This window comes from Notechis scutatus, chromosome 4 (assembly GCF_049901735.1).
Source record: "Notechis scutatus isolate UNSWTSFEM ecotype Mainland chromosome 4, rNotScu1.2, whole genome shotgun sequence".
Classification (NCBI taxonomy): domain Eukaryota; kingdom Metazoa; phylum Chordata; class Lepidosauria; order Squamata; family Elapidae; genus Notechis; species Notechis scutatus.
In genome coordinates this window covers 64145415-64168178 of record NC_142012.1, presented here as the reverse complement: position 1 = coordinate 64168178, position 22764 = coordinate 64145415, and the positions used below count along the sequence as shown (strand labels likewise).

General features: G+C 37.1%; 1 protein-coding gene across 1 annotated transcript in view; it reads right to left on the bottom strand.

Moving 5' to 3' along the window:
- The window catches only part of LOC113417979 (N-heparan sulfate sulfotransferase 4), a 155257-nt gene that overhangs the window by 123679 nt on the left and 8814 nt on the right, over positions 1-22764 (bottom strand). Inside the window, exon 2 of the mRNA XM_087963637.1 lies at positions 7996-9269. Within this exon, the coding sequence (XP_087819763.1) occupies positions 7996-9024 (1029 nt within the window). The 5' untranslated portion in view covers positions 9025-9269. The remainder of the gene's footprint in view (positions 1-7995; positions 9270-22764) is intronic.

Below are 22764 nucleotides of genomic sequence, written 5' to 3'. Positions count from 1 at the left end.
TTATTGGATTGTTTTTGCATTGTGCTAACGTCTAAACACTCTTTATTTACAGACCCCTCACGCTATAGAGCATTGCACACCAGAACAACTAGACACAAGGACAGTTTTCCCCCCGAAAGCCATCACTCTGCTAAACAAATAATTCCCTCAATACTGTTCAACCATTACAAAGTTTGCACTACTATTACTGTTAATCTTCTCATCCTTCCTTATCACCCATCCCCTCCCACCTATGACTGTATGGCTATAACTTTGTTGCCTGTATCCTTATAATTTATATTGACTGTTTCCTAGTACGATTTGATTGCTTATTCTACCCTACGATTATCATTAAGTGTCGTACCTTATGATTCTTGCCTCTTGATGAATATATCTTTTCTTTTATGTATACTGAGAATATTTGCACCAAGACAAATTCCTTGTGTGTCTAATCGCACTTGGCCAATAAAGTATTCTATGAAGTATTCTATTTATCTTTATACAAATTAAGGAACTTATAACTCAGCATTTATGGACCCTAAAGACAAGTACAAAAAGTACATTTTCCCCTCTTCTAGAATATTTTTGGGATAACTGATATTTTGTAGTCTTGCCTTGTAACCTGTAGACAGAAAGCACTTGCTTCATTTGTAGCAAAAAGCCTCTTGAAATGTACTCAAAACACTGTGTTTTCTTTCGTTTACTGTCCTATGTTACGAGCATTTTCCCCTTCTGATTTGAACGGCACTATAATTTCTACATCCTGCATATTTGCCTTTGGATGGCCACCACTCTGTTGATACAGGTAGTCCTCGAACTTACAGCAGTTCATTTAGTGGCCGTTCAAAGCCGGGGTGGGATTCAACCGGTGTTACTACTGGTTCGGTGACTACGTTTTGCTGCTCCGCACGTGTAAAAAAACCTTAAACTGTGCCACCCAGATAGCTGAAAAGTGCCGCGCAGGGGTGCGCAGTGTTTGAAAAGCCTTTTCCCCCCCTGCTTTTTCAACCGTCAGCTGTGCCGCACAAAACAGCTGAGGTTGAAAAAGCAGGAAATAAAGGACAGGTAAGAGCCCAGGTGGGCGGGTGGGCCAAACATCAGCAAACACAGAATCGGTTCTATATCTGCTGCTCTTAAGAGCTACCGGTTCTTTTGAGCTGGGAAGAACCAGTAGCATCCCACCCCTGGTTCAAAGTTACAACAGCACTGAAAAAAAGGGGATTTGTGATCATTTTTCACACTTAAGGCCGCTGCATGGCCACGTGATCAAAACTCACAGACTTGGCAAGTGGCTCATATTTATGCAAGTGGGCATGTGATCCCCTTCTGACAAGCAAAGTCAATGTGGAAACTAGATTCACTTAACAACAGTGTGACTAATTTGACAACTAAAGTGTGTCAACTCATAAAATATTTTCTATGGTCTATTTAGAGTTGCCAAAAGAAAAGGAAGGGGGAAAGGGGTTTGAAAGAGCAGTGGGGTAGCAAAAGTGCATTCCATAAATGTTTTCAAAGATAGTAACTAGGTGACTGAAGTTTCTGCTGTGGAAAATTCTAACTGGAGAACATGATTGATGATTCTTGGCTATGGATGTGTCCCATTGGAGAATATGAATTATGATACACCCAGGAGGTGAGGGAAAACCAGAGTCAAGGGTGACAATGAATTTTGTGTCTCAGAATCAACTACACCCAGGCAGTGCCAGACATATTAACTCCCAATAAATCCTTTTGAAGTTTTGGAAGTTTGGCTCGAGACTCATGATTTAATTGGGGTAACTGCCGGAATCCTGACACAGTGATTCACTTAAAAAATGTCACAAGAAAAGTCATAAAATGGGGAAAAACCCACTTAACAAATTTCTCACTTAGCAACATACATTTTAAGTTTAATCATGGTCGTAAGTCAAGGACTACCTGTATTTAAAAAGGCTCTTACGAACTGGCTTTTTCCTTCAGCACTGGACCCAAATGTTAGTGAATTTTATGAATAATTGATCCTGACGTTATAAGTTTTAATGTCTGACTTTTTATAATTGATGTATTTTTCCCTTTAATGTTTAAATTTGACAATCCATCCAAAGTTACTTGGCAAATGGGTGACCACATACATAAATAAATAATGTTTAATATTTAAACCTTAAAAAAAGGTCTAAACATTTTTTTAAAAGAAATATAGCTTGATTTTGTTTATCTCATGAGACAGATTATCTTTCAGGAGGGAAAAAGGGCTCTAGCTATGTGCCCCTACGTTACATAGCCAGGAATTTGAAATAATTTGCATCTGTTCCTTTAATTAGTTGGAAAGGAATACAGAGTGAAAAAGTGCTCTCACATACATTGAAAATTGTGGGTAACTCCAAGTGAGTTATCTTCTTTCTGGAAGATAAAACAGTGGCAAGAGATAGTATCAAACTGGTTCCCGAAAGCAGGGTCTAGGGCTAGGATTTGAAGACTGAGGGGAGCACTTCTCATTAGAAATATGTCAAGGATTTTTCCAAATGACCATCAGAGCATTAGTATTTTGTATATTATTATTAACACTCTCTGATGCTAAGGAGTTCTACTCCCCCTCCCCACCTTAAAAGAAATCTGTTCCAAATGCAAAACACAAGCAGAGGAGTTTCAGTTTCACAGCAGCAACCAGCTTTAGTACAGAACATTTGAGCTAAGCCATGCCCAGGGCTCCTTGGTGTCCCCTTCTTGCTCATACAGCAAATACTGTTTCAGTTTCCATGTTTCAGTTTCCAAACAGACCTCAACCCTTTCATACACTGACAGGATGCTAGCCAGATAAATACCGATGGATGCTGGTAGGCAGAGAAAAAACACAATCCCTTATTTTCCTCCCCCAAAACTAAACCCGATCACATAGTTTCATAGCGAAGCACCGGTATAGAGCTAGTCACATATATTTTTGTGGGACTAGAAAAAAAAAATCTGAAACCAATAGTAGAAAGAATGAAGATTCAGGAATATCCCACTCTCTTTTTAAATATAAAAATTAATCCAATTCCAACAAAATCTGTCAGGTCAAATTCTTAGAATGCCTCAAGAAGCATCAGTCAAGCTCTAACTGATTAAGCGTATGTGAAGTTGAGTGAGGATATGGAGTATGCATTTTAGAAATTTAGACTGATCACTTTCCAAATTATAGACAGAGCTGATCACAATATATAACAACAAATATATTTTAAGCTTTATATAATTTAATTGCTGCAGTAATATAATTGTTGCCCTGATGGCACACATATTTAAGGATTATGTGAGAGACTTTGGGGTCCTTTCTATAGAGTTGCTCAATTGATTAATCTGGCAGTTGGAGATTTTAACATACATGCTTTAAGTCCTTAACTTAATATCTGGCTATAAGCGGGGACTTAAAATGCTTTCTAGAAAAGACTGAAACCTTATTTTTGAACAGTTAATTTCAAGAGCAACTTCAATTGTTGATTTGGTAATGCAACTTAAGGTCTACAAAAAAAAGAACAGAAGTAAATTGATTGGTGAGATTTGGATGGTAAAGCACAGCAAGAACTGCAACGGTACCATTAATATTGAAATTGAACAAGGAGGTCAGAATCAGTGTTCCTGATTCACCTTACTTTGTTGGATAGCTTTACCTCATTTCTCCGGAGGCAAGTTCACTGTTTTGATTTATTGGGCTTTTCACTTCCGGTTGTACCCTTCCCAACCTAAATAAGGCCTTGGTTTAACAGCATAGGGACTGTGCACTTACATCATGGTGCAACTGCTGGTCGTCATTTAGATAGTCCTTACATACTTTTATAACATCTTACTACGACTTGCTAATAAATGTATTTACTGTCAAACTACAAGTTTAGTGTTGTAGAAAAATAAATGAGATGTATGGTACAGTATTAACGTATACTGTATGTGTGTGTGTGTTTCCCATTTAATTTAAACATGTTTAAGACGAATGTACTAAAGTATGTTAAAAATATTAAAAAATAGTATTACTCAAAATTCAAAACAACAACCAATAGTTAAAAATTATAGCTAAAATAGTATGAAGTTCTCTAGTTTGATATAAATCTATAAACAGGATAGATTTCTGCCTGTCATTTTCTAAGACAGAAAAGATGCTAAGAAAATAGGCCTAGAGAGAGAATGTTATGATGGAAATGACTATCACAAATTCCCCAATCTAATTACTTGCCTAATGTCAGTTTATAAAAAGTTTTCAAGTTCCTGAAGGAGGCTTTGGTGTTATAGATTGCCTGGTTTTCAATCATTCTATTTAATTTACTTCCTGTTTAGAAAGTGATTTAGCAAGAATCTCCAAAGGAAAATACAGATAGTCCTCAAATTATAACCATAATGGACTACGCCCAGGATAGTCAGAAGTCATGTGATTGCCTTACTTAACAGCCCCCATCTCTGCTCTCCCCCCCCATGTAATTGTTAAACAGCTTATTAAGTGGAGTTTGGAGACCCTCAGATTAAGGAATGGCCTGAGAGTCCTAGCACAGGCCTCCCAAGGTGTTCTCCACTCCACGAAGCTCTCCATGTACCACTTCTTGCATCTTGGGAACCCAGCTGAATTTCCTGGATTGCTGGAGGCAATCTCCAGATGGCCTGACTTCCCCTATGTTGCTAGGTAAGAAGAAAGGTGTAAGCTCCAGTTGACTCTTGTGTGCTGTAGCCATCCTAATCTCCCAAGTTGATGACTGGCTACCGGAACCAGTGGGCTGGGATGGATAGATAGATTGTCCCTGCAGGATCCCTACAGTTGCTCGTAAGGGCTCAATGACTGAAGGCTGCCATAGTGTCAGTAATTTTAAAACAGGTTGTAGGTAGCCTTGGTAAGGTCTGTCGTAACTTTGAACAGTTGCTAAAGCAATTGATTATTAAGCCCCTGGTGGCCAATGGTTAGAATGCAGTATTTCAGGCTAACTCTGTCCACAGCCTGAAGTTTGATCTTGATGGGCTTCAGGTGGATTCAGCCTTCCATCTTCCAAGTTTGGTAAAAGGGTGATCCAAATTGTTAGGGGCAATATGCTGATATTATAAACCACCCAGAGAGTGTACAGCACTATGAAATAGTATATAAGTTTAAGTGCTATTGCTAAATGTCAGCATTAAGTCTAGGATTACCTATGTAGAATTACTATGTAGAATTACTTAATTATCTGCAGAAAACAAGTGGGATAAGACTACTCACATAGTGGCTATTTCCTGATGCTCAGTATAATACCACATAGGATATAAACATTGATAACCCCTCCCCACCAAAAGCACAACATAATGCTGCAGATCCAATCTGAGTTGGTCACCAGGACGAGAGTTTAGTCTTCTGAACTCTTGGACTTGTGCTGGAGACCATTCTCAGGAAACTCCGTGTGTGTAAGGGAACACACATTGGATGCGCTGTGCTGGATGGGTTCCAGGACGAGTCCTGGAATAGTCTAGGGTATAGGGTGTGTTGTGATTTTCCAGCAGCCTGTGCAGACGGTAGCAGAATCGGACAGTGGGGAAGAACAGGGACCATTCCGGGAGTCTGGGGAGGACTCGGATGAGGGTCCTGCATCCAATACCAAGATGGGGCCAGGACCATCTGGGACTTATATGCTGACTCCGGAGCCTCCAGAAACTGGCAGCAGAAGGAACAGGAACAAGGGGAGCCTGTTCCCAGTATGCATGTGCGCAGAGCTGCCAGAAGGCAAGAACAGCTAAGACAAAAGGGGCAACTCAGGAGTAAGGCTTGGAGGTGATTGCCCCTCCCCTAAAGTATAAAGGAGGTGCAAAGGTGGATTAAACCTTGAAGCTCTGTATGGACTTTGTACTTCACTTGGCTTTTTACAGTTAATTTGGCAGTTTAGTTGTTGGCAGCCATTCAAAGGACATAAAGGTGGGTGCTTATCTTGAGAGACTGTTTGGGACTCATTACGGACTGGGAATGAACATAATTCCCAGTGTTGAAATAAAACAAGAATTGTTTGGACTAAGCGTGTGCTTAATTACAGTCTCAGGAAGCCTCGGTCAGAAGAGGGTGGGCACCAACATGAGTCTGAAAGCTTTGAAGACTAAACCTCTGGTCCCAGTGATGGACCCAGACTGGATCTTGCAACACTCTCCTGGGGCATGTATATTTGCCTTCATGCATCTCATAACATACAATCTATATCTCTGAGAGATTAAGGGAAGTCTGACTACAGTATGTTTACAATCTGATAGCAATATATAACTAAAATAACACTAAAACTAGCTAAAATCATAACTACACTAATATCTCTCTGAAAGTGCTATATGAATTATTATTATTATTCGCACAGTCAGCCAGATGTTCAGACTGGGTTTGGCATTTGTCTACTTATCGAGTCCTTACCAAGGACCTGGGATAGGCAAATCTGGATGTTTGATGGTGTTAATAATAATATTATTATTATTATTATTATTATTATTATTATTATTATTAATTCCTTGCATCAAGTTTGTCCAAGTGGCTAATCGAGATGAGAAAATCAGAAGACTGATTTTATAATCCTTGTATAAAAGTACCCAAAGTGCCATGTTTCATACACAGTAGAGCCTCGGGTCGCGACCGTAATCTGTTCCCCGACTCCAGTCATGACCTGATTTGGTTGTGCCTGGAAGCATGACCGACTGTATATGTGTGCAGTAAAAAATTGGCAGCAAAGGGGAAATCAGCACAGAAAGGGAATCTTTCCATGCCGATTTTGTTCACCACCTGATTTTTGAATCGTGATCCGATGGAAAATTCGGGTGGACTTTTTGTTCGCTACCCGATTTGGTCATGAACAGGAACGTTCGTGACCTGAAGTTTCACTGAATTCTTAATAAAGCAGGAATCTCCAACCTTGGCAACTTTAAGCGTGGCAGACTTCATCTCCCAGGATTTTCCAGTCAGCAAAGCTTAAAGTTGCCAAGGTTGGAGACTCCTATAATAAAGCATACATTGTTTATTTAACAATGGACTGTTTAACATACAATCCTATTATTTTATGAATATTAATATTAGGCTTCAACTGGACTTTGAAATGTATGTTTCCCAGGTGTTGCCTTGGCTAACATACAAATCATATCAAATGATAAATAAGAAGAAACCAGGTTGCATACATAAATTACATACATAGGAAAATGATTATTTTATGATATTTTAGAAAATAATCTATGCATTTTCAAAGGAATCACAAAAAATGTTCAATCTGAGCTGGATAAATTGTTTATGTAGTTAACCTAATAATAATTCACTAGATATTGCTCAAATTTAGACAATTCCAAAGATGGATTTAATCACACATACTCCTTGTGAAACTTGTAAACGTTTAATCTTCAAAAGATATTTAAGTCTTTCCCATTTTTTTTCTGAGATCCCTAAGAATACTAGCCAAAATAATTTTCTTTCATTTTAATATCAAAACATAGCACAAGGCAAATTCTAGTGACTTGAGTGCTACAAGGTCAGTTACTTAAATATTCTTTCAAATTTTCCTCTATTGAGGCCTATGAAATTCAGAATTAACCTACAAGCCCACCCACCAATCACGGTGGCTTAGTGTTAAACATGAAGATCAGCAGACATAATTCATTGTTTATCCAATCAATCTGTCTTAATTATCTTAGGGAACCCAGAATGTTAAAAATAAATCTGATGCCTGAGTATAAATAAATACAATTAACTCAGAATGCAAGAAGTACAGTAACAGTAGAGAGCCAGTGTGGATGAATGAATCACGCAATACTTTTGAGATCTGAGTTTTCAGACATCATGAAACATGGTGAATAAGTTCATATTAATCAAAAAATTAATCTCAGCCTAGTTGGGAGAGAGGAAATGTTTAAAAAGTGGTGTTTTTTTTTTTAAAAAAGGCACTCAAATAATATTTTAAACATCTAGCTTTCATTCTTTTAATAATTGTAAGGAGGATGTGTGCAAAACTGAAGATATAGAATTGAGAAGAATTCCAGGACTCTGTTGATTTGGCTGTTAGAAATTTGTCAGAGAGAAGACCTCGTAAATTCTCATCTTACCTTCACATCTTTAACATTCATCCTTGTTCCTTCTTTTCCAACGAAGATGTCATCAATGTCAACAAGAATGTATCTGTCCAAGGATAATGTAAGCCTTTTTCCTGTCAAGAAGGAGATGGCATCTATAAAAATAAGTTTGTGTAGCCAAAAGTTCAAGTTGTTTCCAAACAGGACTCTTTGAATTCCATCATGAAGTCCCAGGTCCTGAATCACTGTAGCATAAAGATTAAGCTTTGGAAGCGATGCTGGGAATAATTTGGAAGCTTGAAATTCTGTTAAAAGCACTGGTTGATAAGTAGAATGGTTATATTGGAAAACAGTCCAGTCATCACCAGGTAGTGGGCCTTTTTTAACCCTTGGGGCTTTGGTTATATGCAATAGAGGGGACCGGGGGTTTACTAAGCAATCCTGAAGAGCTATATTGTTGTAAAGATGTAATGGGAATCCTTTGAGCTGAGTACTTGACAAGCTATTCTCATTGGCTTTATGAAAACCAATTATGCTAACACTGTATTCCACACAGTATTTTTCCAGGAGTTCTCTGTTCCATGAATCCATGGATGTGTATTTCAAAATATTTTCATATACTATAAGGATGTATTTTCCTTTGCCATTATCAGCCAGGGGTGGGATATCTCCTTTCCCAGATGCAATCACCATATGATACTGAAACCGACTAGACTCCAGGATGGCAATGATGTCTTGACCAAGTTGAGAGTACTGACTTTCAACAAAAAGCAACACCGTAGCATCAGTCCTAGTAGGATCGATTGGCTTCACTGTTTTAAGTTCTAGAGTTCTATAGGGCAAAAGTTTAAGATCTTCACATTCCATCTCTCCTGTGGTATCAGTGAGGGCAATTTCTTGCTTGTGACCTGTATACAAGTAGTAAGCAGAAATGACTATGCTCACTAAGCAGAAGGTGGCTAAGAGAATTACGAGTGTTCGGAAACTCCTACGAAGTTTCATGATCAGATTCATCTTCGTTTTGTTTTGTTTTGTTGCAGGAGTATGTTTCTTCCGTTTCATCTCACCCCAAAATTCCAACAATTGGCTTCTTCCCTTTAAAGTGCCATCATAAATAGACCACGAGATGGTATTAATACCACTCTCCAAATATTCATGTGACCATTGCAATTCATGTATTGGGGAAAAGGTGAAGGCTATGAAATTCCAGATACTGAAAGTCTAAAGAGGTGGCAATTTATATTGAAAGTGGTGTTCTTTGACTGCACCAGTTGCCAATAATCAATGGAGGAGACACTTAGCATTATCTGCAACAAAGTGAGAAATGAGAGTAGGTTAAGAAAATCCATACAGCAATTAAAATGTGTTAATTAAATAAGCTAGTAACTTCTATTAAAAGAAAAATAAATCCCACCTATGAACATTTTTATTGATTCCAAGGGAGAAGATGACAAGGGGATAACCTCCTGGTAAAATTTATGTGTGAAGAACATGCTTATCATTTACAGTTGTTATCCAAAACACTCGTTATTTACTTCAGGCCTATATTTATCATGCTACATAAAAGCACAATTTATGATAATTCTTATATTTTATGAGACACGATAATAAGCTCCATCAGCTGACTTTTTATATAAAATTATATTTTCAGGTATCAGAATTCATGTTATTAAGACTCCTTCCACTCAGAGCAGGGGGCTCTGCCACCCATGGCACTATTGCTCAAGCTCTCAGTTTCAACGGGGCTCCCATCTTCCTGCCATACACATGTCCTTCCTCCTAAGTTGGCCCCTCTCACTGGCCAGCCATAGGGAGGGTAGACTCACCCAATGTATCCACCTGACTTTCACTCTGGGTGAAGGCCTCAAGCATCCACCAATAACACACAAGCTGTTCCCAGGCTCTCACCGTAGGAGCAGCATCTCAGATGCTTCAGGGTCCTTAGTCCTCTAGTATATCCACCAAGGCTTGGCCAAGGCTTTGAGATGACTGACCCAGCTTCTGCTTTAGATCTTCCAAAAGAGCCCTTCATGATAGGATGAGTAGCACAACTTCTAGAAAAACCTAATGCAACTGCCCATGAGATCTTTTCTTAGATATAATTGAAGTATAGGAAGCAAAAAAAGGCTACAAACCATCTAAATTCTAAATTAGGGTGTCAAACTCAATTTAATTGAGGGCTGTATCAGGGTTGTGGTTGTCCTCGTGTGTGTGTGTGGCCAGAATGGGCATGGCCAACTCAATGTCATTCATGTTGCGGTCGCCTGTGGTGGTCAAAGCGCTTTGCCAGCGAATATGGCCTCCCGAGCTCAGTTTACAGTTGTGATGGCCTCCGGCAACCCTCTCCAACAAAAACTGAGCTCAAGAGGGTCATGTGGCCCTTCCAAGCTCCATTTTCACTGGCAGAAGGTTGCAGGAGGCTGTCACTGCTGGAAATGGAGCTCAGGAGCCCATTTTCACTGGCAGAGGCACCACGGGCTAGTCCCTCACTGTTTCTACGGTGGCCCCATAGGCCAGATCTAAGCACTCTGCAGTCCGGGTTTGACCCCCAGGCTTTGAATTTGACATTCCTGATCTAAATGAATTTCTGCAATTAAATATGAACATTCACATTTATATTTTTGGCCAGATCATAAATAAATCAATGCAAAACTGCCACACTCTACAAGGTTTCTGTGAAATAGTTTTAAAGCGAAATAGCATATTAAGGAATGAGAAGTGGAATAAAAAGTAACACAGTGATAAGCATGTAAGATTTATGTAATTTGTAGTCAAATAGAGATATATGAATATTAAATTTTTATTCTCTTTTTCTATATTTTGGTCAATATAAGGTAACAAACATACCTAATACTCCCGCCTCCTGTTTTCTCTACATAAATCATCGTGTGAGGTGGGTTGGGCTGAGAGAAGGTGACTGACTTTCATGTCTAAAGCAGGCCTAGTATCCAGCACTTTAACCATTATAAAATACTTTCATATAACACTCCTATATGATTTATGCTCAGTGTTGTGGGAATAAACTTCTCCATGGTATTCTCTTTAATTTTGATGATTAACCTAAATCATGCTTGACTTACTATTATCAAATGTCAGAAACTTGGACTTGGTACCTGTGGTGTTGTGCTTTTATTAACTAATCCTGATTTGTAATAAACCACCATTCTCTAGTTTTCAGTTCTATAGTGTATGTATTGAGGTAATTTTAACAGTTTTACAACATAAAAATATAAATTTAAATGACTTCAGATGTATTGTCATTAAAACGGATAAATCTGATCATTTAATAAAAGATCCAAAAAGAACCAATTATTATATTATTGCATTATTTGTGTATGTTACTTTCATAATGTTTAACTAATCAACTCTGTAACTATAGACTTGTAAAGGGATATTTAGACTATGCATTTTAATCCTTACTTTATTTAGAAGTCTTTAATACAAATGTTTGAAGGGTTAGAGGGTTCAGGACTACTGATTACCTTCCATTTGACACATCATTTTGATGAACATGCTTTGAGTATCATTTCTGAGGCAACTTTGCACTATACATCCAATCCTATTCATATTTAAGATATACTTCCAACTTTGTGACGAAATAAAGAAAATTTAATTGGAAATAGATATTTCCACTGTTGGTAGTAAAATTTTAATTAGTCTACAATTGATAGCACAAGCCTGAATATTCCAAACTTCTTACAAGTTCTTTACAGAGCATTACTGTTTCCAGTGCTTTCTTTATACTGTTATAGACGAATCAAATAAGAAAAACACAAGGAGGCAGTTCAATGGTGACAATGATAAATAACTGCAACCTAACTCCTGAAGTTTATCAAATCACAAGCAAGACTTTGGGTTTACAATCACATTAGGGATATGTGCTGCCCAAATCAACCCATCAGTTGTCCTTGCAAGATCAGCAGCTGGAGCAACAACAAAAATTTATTTGCATATTGTTAGGAAACACATTCTGAATTTTTAAATTAAACAGATTTTTTAAAAAAACAGATTTTTTTTCAGCACTAGAGGGCAATATATTCCTGTTTCTTTCCAAATAATAATAGATATCAACTGTTTATGTACAAGTACTGGTTAAAAAACAAGTAGGTGTGTAATAATCCAGAGATCACAATAGTCTAAAGCAAAAGGCAAGATATCTCATTCTAGAGTTTACTGCTAAATGAATATAATTTTACTGCTCATAAATGATGGTGTAATTCCCCCCTCCCCCGTACTTACAGTATTTCTTACTGTTGGCCTGTAAAAAAAGCAAAGACCATAATGTAAATTGGCTGTCATTTCCTGTCTTTCATGCAGTTTCATACTAAATTATGAAAGAAAGAGAAATAAATCTGGTTTGAAATTAAATGGTGGATACTGTAGATAACCCCTGTATGAATTTGACAGATGGACATTTAATTATGTAATTTCAAAATTATGAAAATGATTTCTAGGTGCATAAAGTATTTCAAAACAACCCAGAGTCTGAATTAACTATAAAACGAATGTGTTTCTCATTAAAATAAATGAAATTTTAAAGACTCGTTTTGGCTAACCTTACTTCATAAACTGGAGCTCATATATAAAGCTGAAAATAATGACAATAGGTTTGAAAACTTCATAACTTTTGAATTATGAAGACATACAGTAGGGGAACCTTACTTTTCTGAAGAAATTTCTCAATTTCTGAAGAAATTCTATTTGTTCCCTTCCCATGTATATACATCCAAAAAAAAAATTGTTACTTTCACAAGCTGATACATCAAGTTTCCTCAAAATGCATTCCTTTCCCTCTTGTTTGCATGACACAAGTCTAACCAAGTATAAAATCTCATTTTAGCAGAAACTGTAAAGAAAGACAGGGAAAGTGACAAGCTTGGTCCCAGCCAAACATCAAAACTTCCCTGCAACTGAAAGTGAAACTGTCAATAAATTAACGACGTCCTTCAGTGTTTCACCTCTATAGCCAAGGAACTTCTCCCTATCCATTTTTTCCATTTTAACCACCAGTTAATAACTTTGTTAAAATGGGGGAAAATATGGTGAAAAAGATAAGTTCCACGTGGACAAAAGAGTGGAACAAAGCTGTATATTCTCCTCTTATTAATTCAAATTTTATGCTGAGTATATATTAAGGAAAGTTTGATTGGAAAAAGATGAGCAATCATGCTTTTAAAACTGAAAGAAGAAACATCAATAATTTGCACTATGGTGATGACACTTGCCAAAAAAATGCAAAAGATCTGCAAGATCCCATAATAAAAGTCAAGGAGAACAGTGAAAAATGGGACAGAAATTAAATATAAAGAAAAGCACATTAATGACAATAGAAAGAATAGCAAGACTTAGAACTGACAGTGCAGATATCAAATTGGTGGAAAGCGTCTCTAGCTATTGTGCATCAATCATCAACAGTAAAGGAACAAGCAGTCAAAAAATATACCACAAACTACCACTTTGTAGAACGATCATGAAGACCTTGGATACTGAATTGAATTGTCATGATGTGTCTATAATTTCAATGATGAGAATTGTGTAAGTCATAGTATGTGGTACTGGATAGAAGTGAAAGCTGGAGTTGAAGAAGCAGGATAGAAAGAGTATTCAAGTTTTGAACTTTGGTGATCAAGAAGATTCCTGAGAATGTCACAGAAAGTCAAATAATCAAACTGATGGATCACCAAACCAATTAACCCAGAGTTCTCACTTGAAGGACAAAGGACAAATTTACATTATCCTACTTTGAAGACAATATGCAAAGTCACAGCTTTCTGGAGAAGTGTCTAATGCTGAAAAAGAGTTTTAAAAAAGAGAAGAAAAGATTGATCGAACAAGCAGAAGCAGCAAGGTGAGTGGATATCATTACAGTGACCATGGGTGGGCCATTAGAAGACCTGAGAGCCCAGGTTACAAACATTGTCATGGGCAAAATCTATCTGTAAGCTAAGTAGGAGTCAAAAAGAACTTAATCAATTAACCTGGGAAAAGTTAAAACTGCTAAGAGGCACAATGAAACTACCCCTGAATCATCATAGCAAGGTCAAGAAAATTCACTTTCCCTAGGAAAAGAATCTTAAACAGGTCTGTCTAATTATAACTTTATATCAATTGAGGAAGGAGTCATTTTTACATGGAAGATGAAAAAGAGATTCACACTCTATTTATAAACTTTCTAGCCGTGTTAAAAGTTTGATCATTGTTAAAAAGCCAAATGAAAAATGACCCTTATTCACTTATTTCTCATTAAGTATTACAAAAACTAAAATTTTCTTTTCAAGATATTGTTTCCCTCTTGCCCAGCATACACAACAATGCATCAGATGTAAGCAAGTAACAAAGGACGCTATGAACAAACTGCACATTTCTTTAATGCAGGACTAAACTTGAAAATGAAGAATATAACAGCTTAAAACATTTTCTTCTTACAACAAAAGGTGAGTGGTTCAAAAATGGAATAATTTCCTTTAGTGATTTTTTTTCTTTTTAATCTGAAACAACTCAATTCAGATGGAGACCATTTTAGCAATGATAACTTAAAGACTCAAGGCCGGCTTCTCTGCACAACATAGGTAATTAATTTGGATAAGCCTGCTTCATTCATCTTAAATATCATGTACTAAATCAAAGCAATTGTCAGGATAAGGAAAGGGAACAGAATGAGAAAGTACTGGGTTAGGAAATGCAGGACTTTCTGGTTCTGAATCTAATGTGGACCCTGATGTTTACTTAGTTCACATGTTGTGTTCACAGTTAAACACTATCTATTAACTATGCTTAGGATACTCTGAAAACCAAGTCACTATGGTTCTATGATTTATGGATCTGTCTATTGTACAGACCCAGATAATACAGTTTGTTCAATTATAATTAAATTACCATAATTTTTTTGCAATGTGTAAACATTTTCTCAATCTAAGTAAATTTAAAAAATTATGTTGGGAGGGAAGTTTATTGCGTAGCCCTACTACTAGACTGTTTTGTTCTTCACATGCTGCATAGTATGTTGTGTTACATTGCACTAGAGTAATATTTTGAATCACTGCTGAGTATATTGCCTTCTCCATTGCTGATGTGCGATAAGGAAAAGGAAGCAGAAGTAGATTGCTATCACTACACAACAGCTATTTTTCAAGGATACTGAAGTTGTGAGTCTTCCTAACCTGTGATCTCATGAACACATTCCCTACTTTCCAATTATGTATGTTCCTTCTAATAAAGCAGTTACACCGGGTCTCTCCAAAGGCTTTCAAATTTATTATCAAAATATAAAATCCATAGATACACATGGGCTGTAGGCTGTTGGTTTGAGATCTGAGCTTGGAAATTTGGTTGCAAACGTTTCATCACCATTTGAAACAGGAACCACAGGTGAAATCAAGGGGAAAAAGAGACCTTCAGCCTGGTTTTCCACCAATAAGTCAATAAACAGACACATTGCCATCGAGCCAGTCGACCAATCACTGAGAACGAAAGAACTGCATCAACCACGATCCCGAAGATAGCATTTAAAAACAAACAGGCACCACTATGCAGGAACAAAATTATAACCCATTGGCTCACAAGAAATTGGACCATGTCTCAATAACAACAGCCAGCTAACTCAAACTATCAAACAAGCCGAAACCAAACCATGACTCAAAAGCATGCAGATAAACAACTCTAATCTTGATCTGCATCACACAGAAGGTACTAAACTGTAACCCAGCAATACTTGTCAGCCAGAGAGAAATCAGATCATGACTCAGAAATATCTGAACAAACAACATTCAGACTAATTTGCATCTCATAAAAAGGTATTTAAAAACCTGCGTTCTGACAATAAGCACAATTCAAAATGCACTAACGATGTCTCCTTGAATGGTGACAAAACATTTGCAACCAAATTGCCAATCTTGGAGCTCAAACCAACAGCCTCACTACCAACCTGAGCTATTAATATTCAAACACATTTCAAACACATGGATCTTTTATCACATGCTGCAAATATTTAATCAACAATTATCGCTGCTGTCTTGAACTTATTAAAAAAAGTTCTATAAAAAAGAAAAACTACAATCTAATTCCTGAAGGCATCAAAAGCACTAAGATTAGACCTTTTTTAAAAAAAAAAACCATACATATCACTTTTGGTTCCGTCAACATTCATTGAATTGTAATTTCTAAATCAGATATTTAGTATAACTCATTTTTTTAAATAATAATCCATTGAATAGAATGGCGGTGCGGTGGTTTGGTGGTTAAGATGCTGGGTTTGTCGGATGGAAAACCAGCAGCCCAAGTTCGAGACCTGAGAACCGCACAATGGGGTGAGCTTCCGTTTTCATCCCAGCTTCTGCCAATCTAGCAGTTTGAAAGCATGCAAATGCAAGTAGATAAATAGGTATCACTTCGCTGGGAAGGTAACAATGCTCCATGACATCATGCTGTACACATCACAGTTAAATAGATTGGATGTCGTTGGCTCAATGACCTTGAAATGGAGATGATCACTTTCCCCTATAGTTGGCAATGACTAGCCAACTAAAATCCGCAGGAACTTCTTTACCATTTTTATTTAATTTAATAATAAGATGGAATGGGTGTAGTACCAATCCACCAGCAATAAGCCCTACTTTTGTCACGTCAGAGGTGAAATGTTGCCAATTCAGCCCGGTTCACCTGAACCAGTAGTAAAAAAATGCTACTGGTTGGGCCAAGCCAGTATTTTCGATGATTAGCTGTGCCACATGATTTAGATGAGCTAGAAAGCAGGAAATCATTGGATTTCTTGCTTTTTAGCTAACCTAAATTGCGGGGCACAGCTTATCCCTCCTCACAGTTGTACTTATCTCAGAAGGCCTCAAAATGCTTCTTTCTTCAGCACCCAGGAGACTTCCCTGACACCCAGTAGGCCAAAAACTGGGCACAGGGGAGGGGCTGCATAGCACCTCCATGCCCCGTTTTTGCCCCCAGGAGGCTTCCGAGGCCCACTAGGCCAAAAACAGGATGCAGGGAGGGGTGGTCTGAAAGAATAAAAGACTTTTGACCTGGCCACGCCCACCTGGCCATGCCCACAGAACCAGTAGTAAATAATTTGAATCCCATCGCTTGTGTCACATATTTGATTAATACTGCTTTGACTTACATAACTAGAGCGTTCATGGTTTTTTTTTAATGGAAAAGTAGGCTTTGAAGAAACAATTATATAAGTAAAGTAGTATCTTAAGAGCCAGGGCTATAAAGGTAATCCTCAACTTACAATATTCAAAGACTGCATGATTCATTTAACAACTAAAGTGATTCAGTTAACAACGATGGGAAAGGTCATATAATTGGGTGTGACTCACTTGACTGCTTTCCTTAGTAATGGAAATTCTGATTCCCATTGTGGTCATAAGTTGAGGACTAACTTATGTATTAAGATTCCTTTTTTATGTGTGCTGGAATTCAAAGCAGCTTTAAATACCTGACTTTTTCAGCAACATCTGGGGAATGCCATTTACACATTTGGTTCTTAATTGTTTTTAAGATGTTGTCCGTCCCCCCCCCCAATTTTGACATATTTCCTGCTTTCTGTTATTGCATTCTGTCTCTAATGTTTGCTCCTTTCATGTTGCCTAAAGTTCCATTAGTGAATGAAGTGGCTAATAAATTGATTCAATTGAATGAAGGAGAGGAGAGGAGAGGGAGAAAAAGAAAGAAAGAAGAATAGAATAGAATAGAATAGAATAGAATAGAATAGAATAGAATAGAATAGAATGGAATGGAATGGAATGGAATGGAATGGAATAGAATAGAATAGAATAGAATAGAATAGAATAGAATAGAATAGAATAGAATAGAATAGAATAGAATAGAATTCTTTATTGGCCAAGTGTGACAAGGAATTTGTCTTGGTGCAAATACTCTCAGTATACATAAAAGAAAAGACACATTTGTCAGGAGTCAAGAATCATAAGGTACAACACTTAATGATAGTCATAGGGTACAATAAGCAATCAAATCATACTAGGAAACTAAGAAAGAAAAAAAGAAAGGAAGGAAGGAAGGAAGGAAGGAAGGAAGGAAGGAAGGAAGAGAAAGAAAGAAAGAAAGAAAGAAAGAAAGAAAGAAAGAAAGAAAGAAAGAAAGAAAGAAAGAAAGAAAAGAAAAGAAAAGAAAAGAAAAGAAAAGAAAAGAAAAGAAAGAAAGAAAGAAAGAAAGAAAGAAAGAAAGAAAGAAAGAAAGAAAGAAAGAAAGCTCAGCTTTCCAATTGGGCACAGCCTAAATATATATAGCAATAACTGATAACAAAAAAAGCAGAACTTTTTTTGTTTGTGTTATCCATTTTCTGGTATCTGAGGATGAACTGAAAAATTGGACTAAAGAATACAATCCTGCTTTCCTTCTCTACTTAAAAGGCTATCCACTTCACAAATAATAGGATATTTAACCCAGCCCAATAGTATAATAATGTAATTTGCGTCGCACAGAGGTTCCTCTTATTATATGCATAAAATGATATTCTGCATAAAATTATACTCCCAATTACCAGAATCGGGTTAAGAGTTTAATTGCATTGACTCTTTGTGGATTGCATCTTTCTAAATAACCCTTTGGATAAGATATTTGGCCTCGTGAATAGGATAATAATCTTATTGTGTTCTATAGAACTTTCTCTCATTGGCATATACAAAATTATATATAAAATTACACTCCCAAATACCAGAATGCCATTTAGAGTTTAACTCGCACTGAAATCTTTTTGGACCTTTTGAAGTTAATTGAATAACTGCGCCAGTGAGTTACTTGAGGTTTACTGCAAGATAGCAATAACTGACGAGCAAAATTTGGCATAACGTGTAATAACTTTTATTGCTTTTATTATCAAAAAATACTCTGTCCCATGATTCCTTTTAATGTCTCTGCTCATTTTTTTAAAATCTGCAAATCAAATATTTCTCTTCTGAACCATCTCTCCCCTAATAAGTAATAAAGACACAAGCTGAATCACTAAACAAAACTGTGGCCAAGCACCTAGACAATCCCCAGGACATTACAAGTCAATACATTAAAATATATCATCGGGATTTGAAAATGGGTTTTGGCTCCATTCTGGACCATGTGTCAAGTCATTGCTCTGAGCCAATTTGATTTAATTGAATTTTCCAGCTAAGTTTTTGTGAGACACTATCAAATGCTATTGGTGAAGTCCATATATATTACTTTTACTGCTGTTTTTGTATGGCTGCCAACTACACAATCAAGTTTCTAAGGTATTATTTGCTTCCATCTTGCAGCCAAGAGATTTGCATTAATGCAACATTAAGGTTGCTCTCTTTAAAAAAAATAAAAGGGAGCTGGAAATGGAAATGCACAGCCTCAAACAGCAGCATGCATTTGCACACATGCTCAATGGCTTTTATGGACAACGGCTGGTAACTGGGCATCTTTGGAAAATCAAAGTAAAACAGGGGGAATGGTATATCTGATAAATAATATCTTGACTCAAATTGCCTCTTTTTCCTTAAAATTCTGTTTCAAATTAAAGTTAACGTTCTTTCATTAAGTATTGTCCATACAGTGGAGAACAACGTATTGAGAAGAATTAACGTTATTATACTATGGAATATGACTATGGTGCTTATTGTGATGTCATATACTTTCTTTTTGGACCTGAATTCAGCCGAACAACCATTATTTTAGCCAAGACAACCCGTGATCAAGATTGCTGTGAGGTAGTGTCCAAAATCTGAATGACCATATGTTCTATAGCAGTGGTGGTTAAACTTTTTGGGCTCCTGTGCCGAAAATTGTGTGCATGCTTGCACACTTGTGCTCACGTGCCAGCACCCAGAAGGCAATGCATGCTCCCCTATGCCCCCTACACATGCACGCACAATCCCCTTACCCACCTACCCACCCGCTGCCCCCTTACCTGCACTGCGCCTCACAGCTGATTTTTGGCTGGTTTGAGGCCTTTTTCGGCATCTCAGAGGCTTGAGGAAGGCTTCTGCAGGCTTCTGCAGGCCGAAAACTACCCCATTTCGTCATTTCCGGTATTTTCGGAAAAAACAGGAAGTGACAAAACGGAACTAGTTTTCAGCCTGCAAAGGCTGCAGAAGCCTTCCTCAAACCTTTGGGAGGCCGAAAAAGGCCTCAAACCTGCCAAAAACCAGTTGTGAGGCACACACATGTGCAGTGAGGTAAGTTTGCCCGCAGCTTGAATGCCGGCACAAATGGCTCTGCGTGCTACCTGTGGCATGCTTGCCATAGGTTACCATCATGGTTCTATAGGCTTTTTTATATTCTGCATGCTGCATACCCATTAGAAATTTAGAAATGAGACATAAAAAGGAAAGTGTTATTCATGCAATTACTATCAACATCTATACACATTCATTGTACCAACATTTAAAATGTCTCAGGGATATGTGCTAAGATTAGTAGTGTTTCCTGAGATTCGGGGTCTTAGGCTTAAAAATGTCTTTAATTCATCTCTTTGGAATTATTAGGGAAATGCAAGGTATTTTAAATCTGAACACTTTCTGAGTTCAGAACAATTTGAACTTCGAAGCACATTGTTCTGGTTATCCTGACTATCCCAGAAATCAAAAGGACCTTATTTTGGCTCCGTTGAGGTTTGTCTTAAATTAATCATGCTTGTGACATAGTTGGAACATTTTTTTATAGCTCAAGAAGTAGTTTTGCACCAAAATGTTTCAGATTCAAAGTATTTCATATAACTTTAGTAATTTTTAAAAATTGCAAACCTTTATACCATACAGAACACACACACACACACACACACACACACACACACACACACACAAGTGAATCACTGGGTGAATCTTATTGCCTATCACTTTTAAAGTACATTAGAACATTTTATAGTACATATGTTGTACATATTTACCATTATTGTGGCTGGAAAAGTAAAGGGTCCATACATATATTTTTTTTAAAAGTTCATAATAGTCTAATAATCAGAAAGCACTTCATAATGGCTTCATAATACACTAGTTTTCTTATTGTTATAAAAAAACTTATCTTTATTATGTAAAGTTTCCTGAATTTCCAGAAATAATTCCACCTTGTTGCATTTCAACTTTTAAAAGCTAATTCGGGAGTCTGTATTGGAATGATTTGGAATAACCTTGGGAAAAATCTGTTTCTGAACCTTAGTAAGTAAATAATATTTTTGAAAAAAAAATCTAAAACTCTAAAGGAAGAAACATCTATATAAATTCATGTGTGGTTGGTTTTTATATCTTTTACATTAGTTCTGCAGATTAATATCCATGAGTATAAACATAGTATAGTTGAGCTGGCAGTTGAATATTGAGTAATAGCAGATCAGATGTGGCATTTGTAGGTATGCATATCTTGTAGGATTGGTACAGAGATAAGCACTTGCAGCCACATTTTATCTTTTTTTCTTCTCTGCCTCTTCTCCAGAAGGCCAAACTTCCAGTGACACCAGTTACTAATTTCTTCTCTAACGGAAAATAAAATCAAATACAATACAATCAGCACATCTTCATGTATTTACGAAATTCTGCTCTCTTAAGAAATAGGTTAACTGTTTTTTCATGCTTGTGAGAGGTGGGCAAATATAACCAGGGCATGGCTTAGGTGGTGGGCGTGGCTTGGTGGTCATGTGACTGGGTGGATGTGGCTTGGTGGTCATGTTATTGGCTGGGTGTGGTCAACTCAACATCACTCACATCGAGGCACACCATCTTCTTACCTGGCCTCTCATGACTGTGAGGATGCTGCAACAGTCGGAAGTGTGAAAAATGGTCATAAGCCACTTTTTTCAGTGCCATTTAAACTTTGAATGGTCACTCCACACAAGCAAAGTAGCAGCAAAGGAGGGGAAAAAAATGCCAGAGATGTTCCTGAGATAGGAAGTCTAGTCCTGCCAAGAATGTAATAAGGGTTAACGGAGAGGCAGTTTCTGTAAGCAACACCAGAATGTTTCCTTCCTGCCTTCCTTACAGGATTAGGCCAGTAATTTCTTCTAACAACCAGTTCCTCGAACTGCTTAGAATGTTAACAACCGGTTCTAGCGAATAGGTGCGAACTGGTAGAATCCCACCCCTGTGTGTGTATCACAGTGGCTGGATGTGGACAAAAGCCAAATAAGGAAGGACTGGATTTTCTTACCTTACATTTCAGTTTTTAGCTTACATTTCAGTTTTTGAATGAATCCCATGTCAAAATGGCATAGATACTGTGTTTTAGGTCAGAAATGGCTTTGGAGGCTACTAAAAGAGGAATTGTTAAAATATTTGTCCCTAAGGACATTAGTTGTTCATTACTGTTTTGGTACAACTCAGAGCTTATTGCAGACCCAGGCTTGTCACTCTAAAAAAAAACATCACTCTACAAAAACACTGTGATCCAAAGCTATTTCTTTTCATGTTTAAAACTGCCTCTCCCCTAACTCAATGGGAAAATAAGATGTATGACCCATATGCTCAAATGTACATTTATACATTTTATACAAAGTACTGCATAACAAATAAAGGTATTTGGTTTTCATCAAATCATTACTCATTTCCTAAAGCAGCAATATGACATGTTCTAGCATACCATTCCATCTTCCCAAACTTGATTTATGATTAAAGGCTGAACTTAGTTTCATTTGTATGCATCATAAGATGAGCTGGCCTGCAACAATTTAAAGTTTGGTAAAAGTATAATATGAATAGCAGGAGATATATAAACTCATACTTTCCTGATATGGAACATATTGATTACCTATAGGAAAAAAATAACTTTTTTATTTCCAAACAGGAAACTGGTCTGAGTATGAAATGAAATGAAAAACAATCAGTC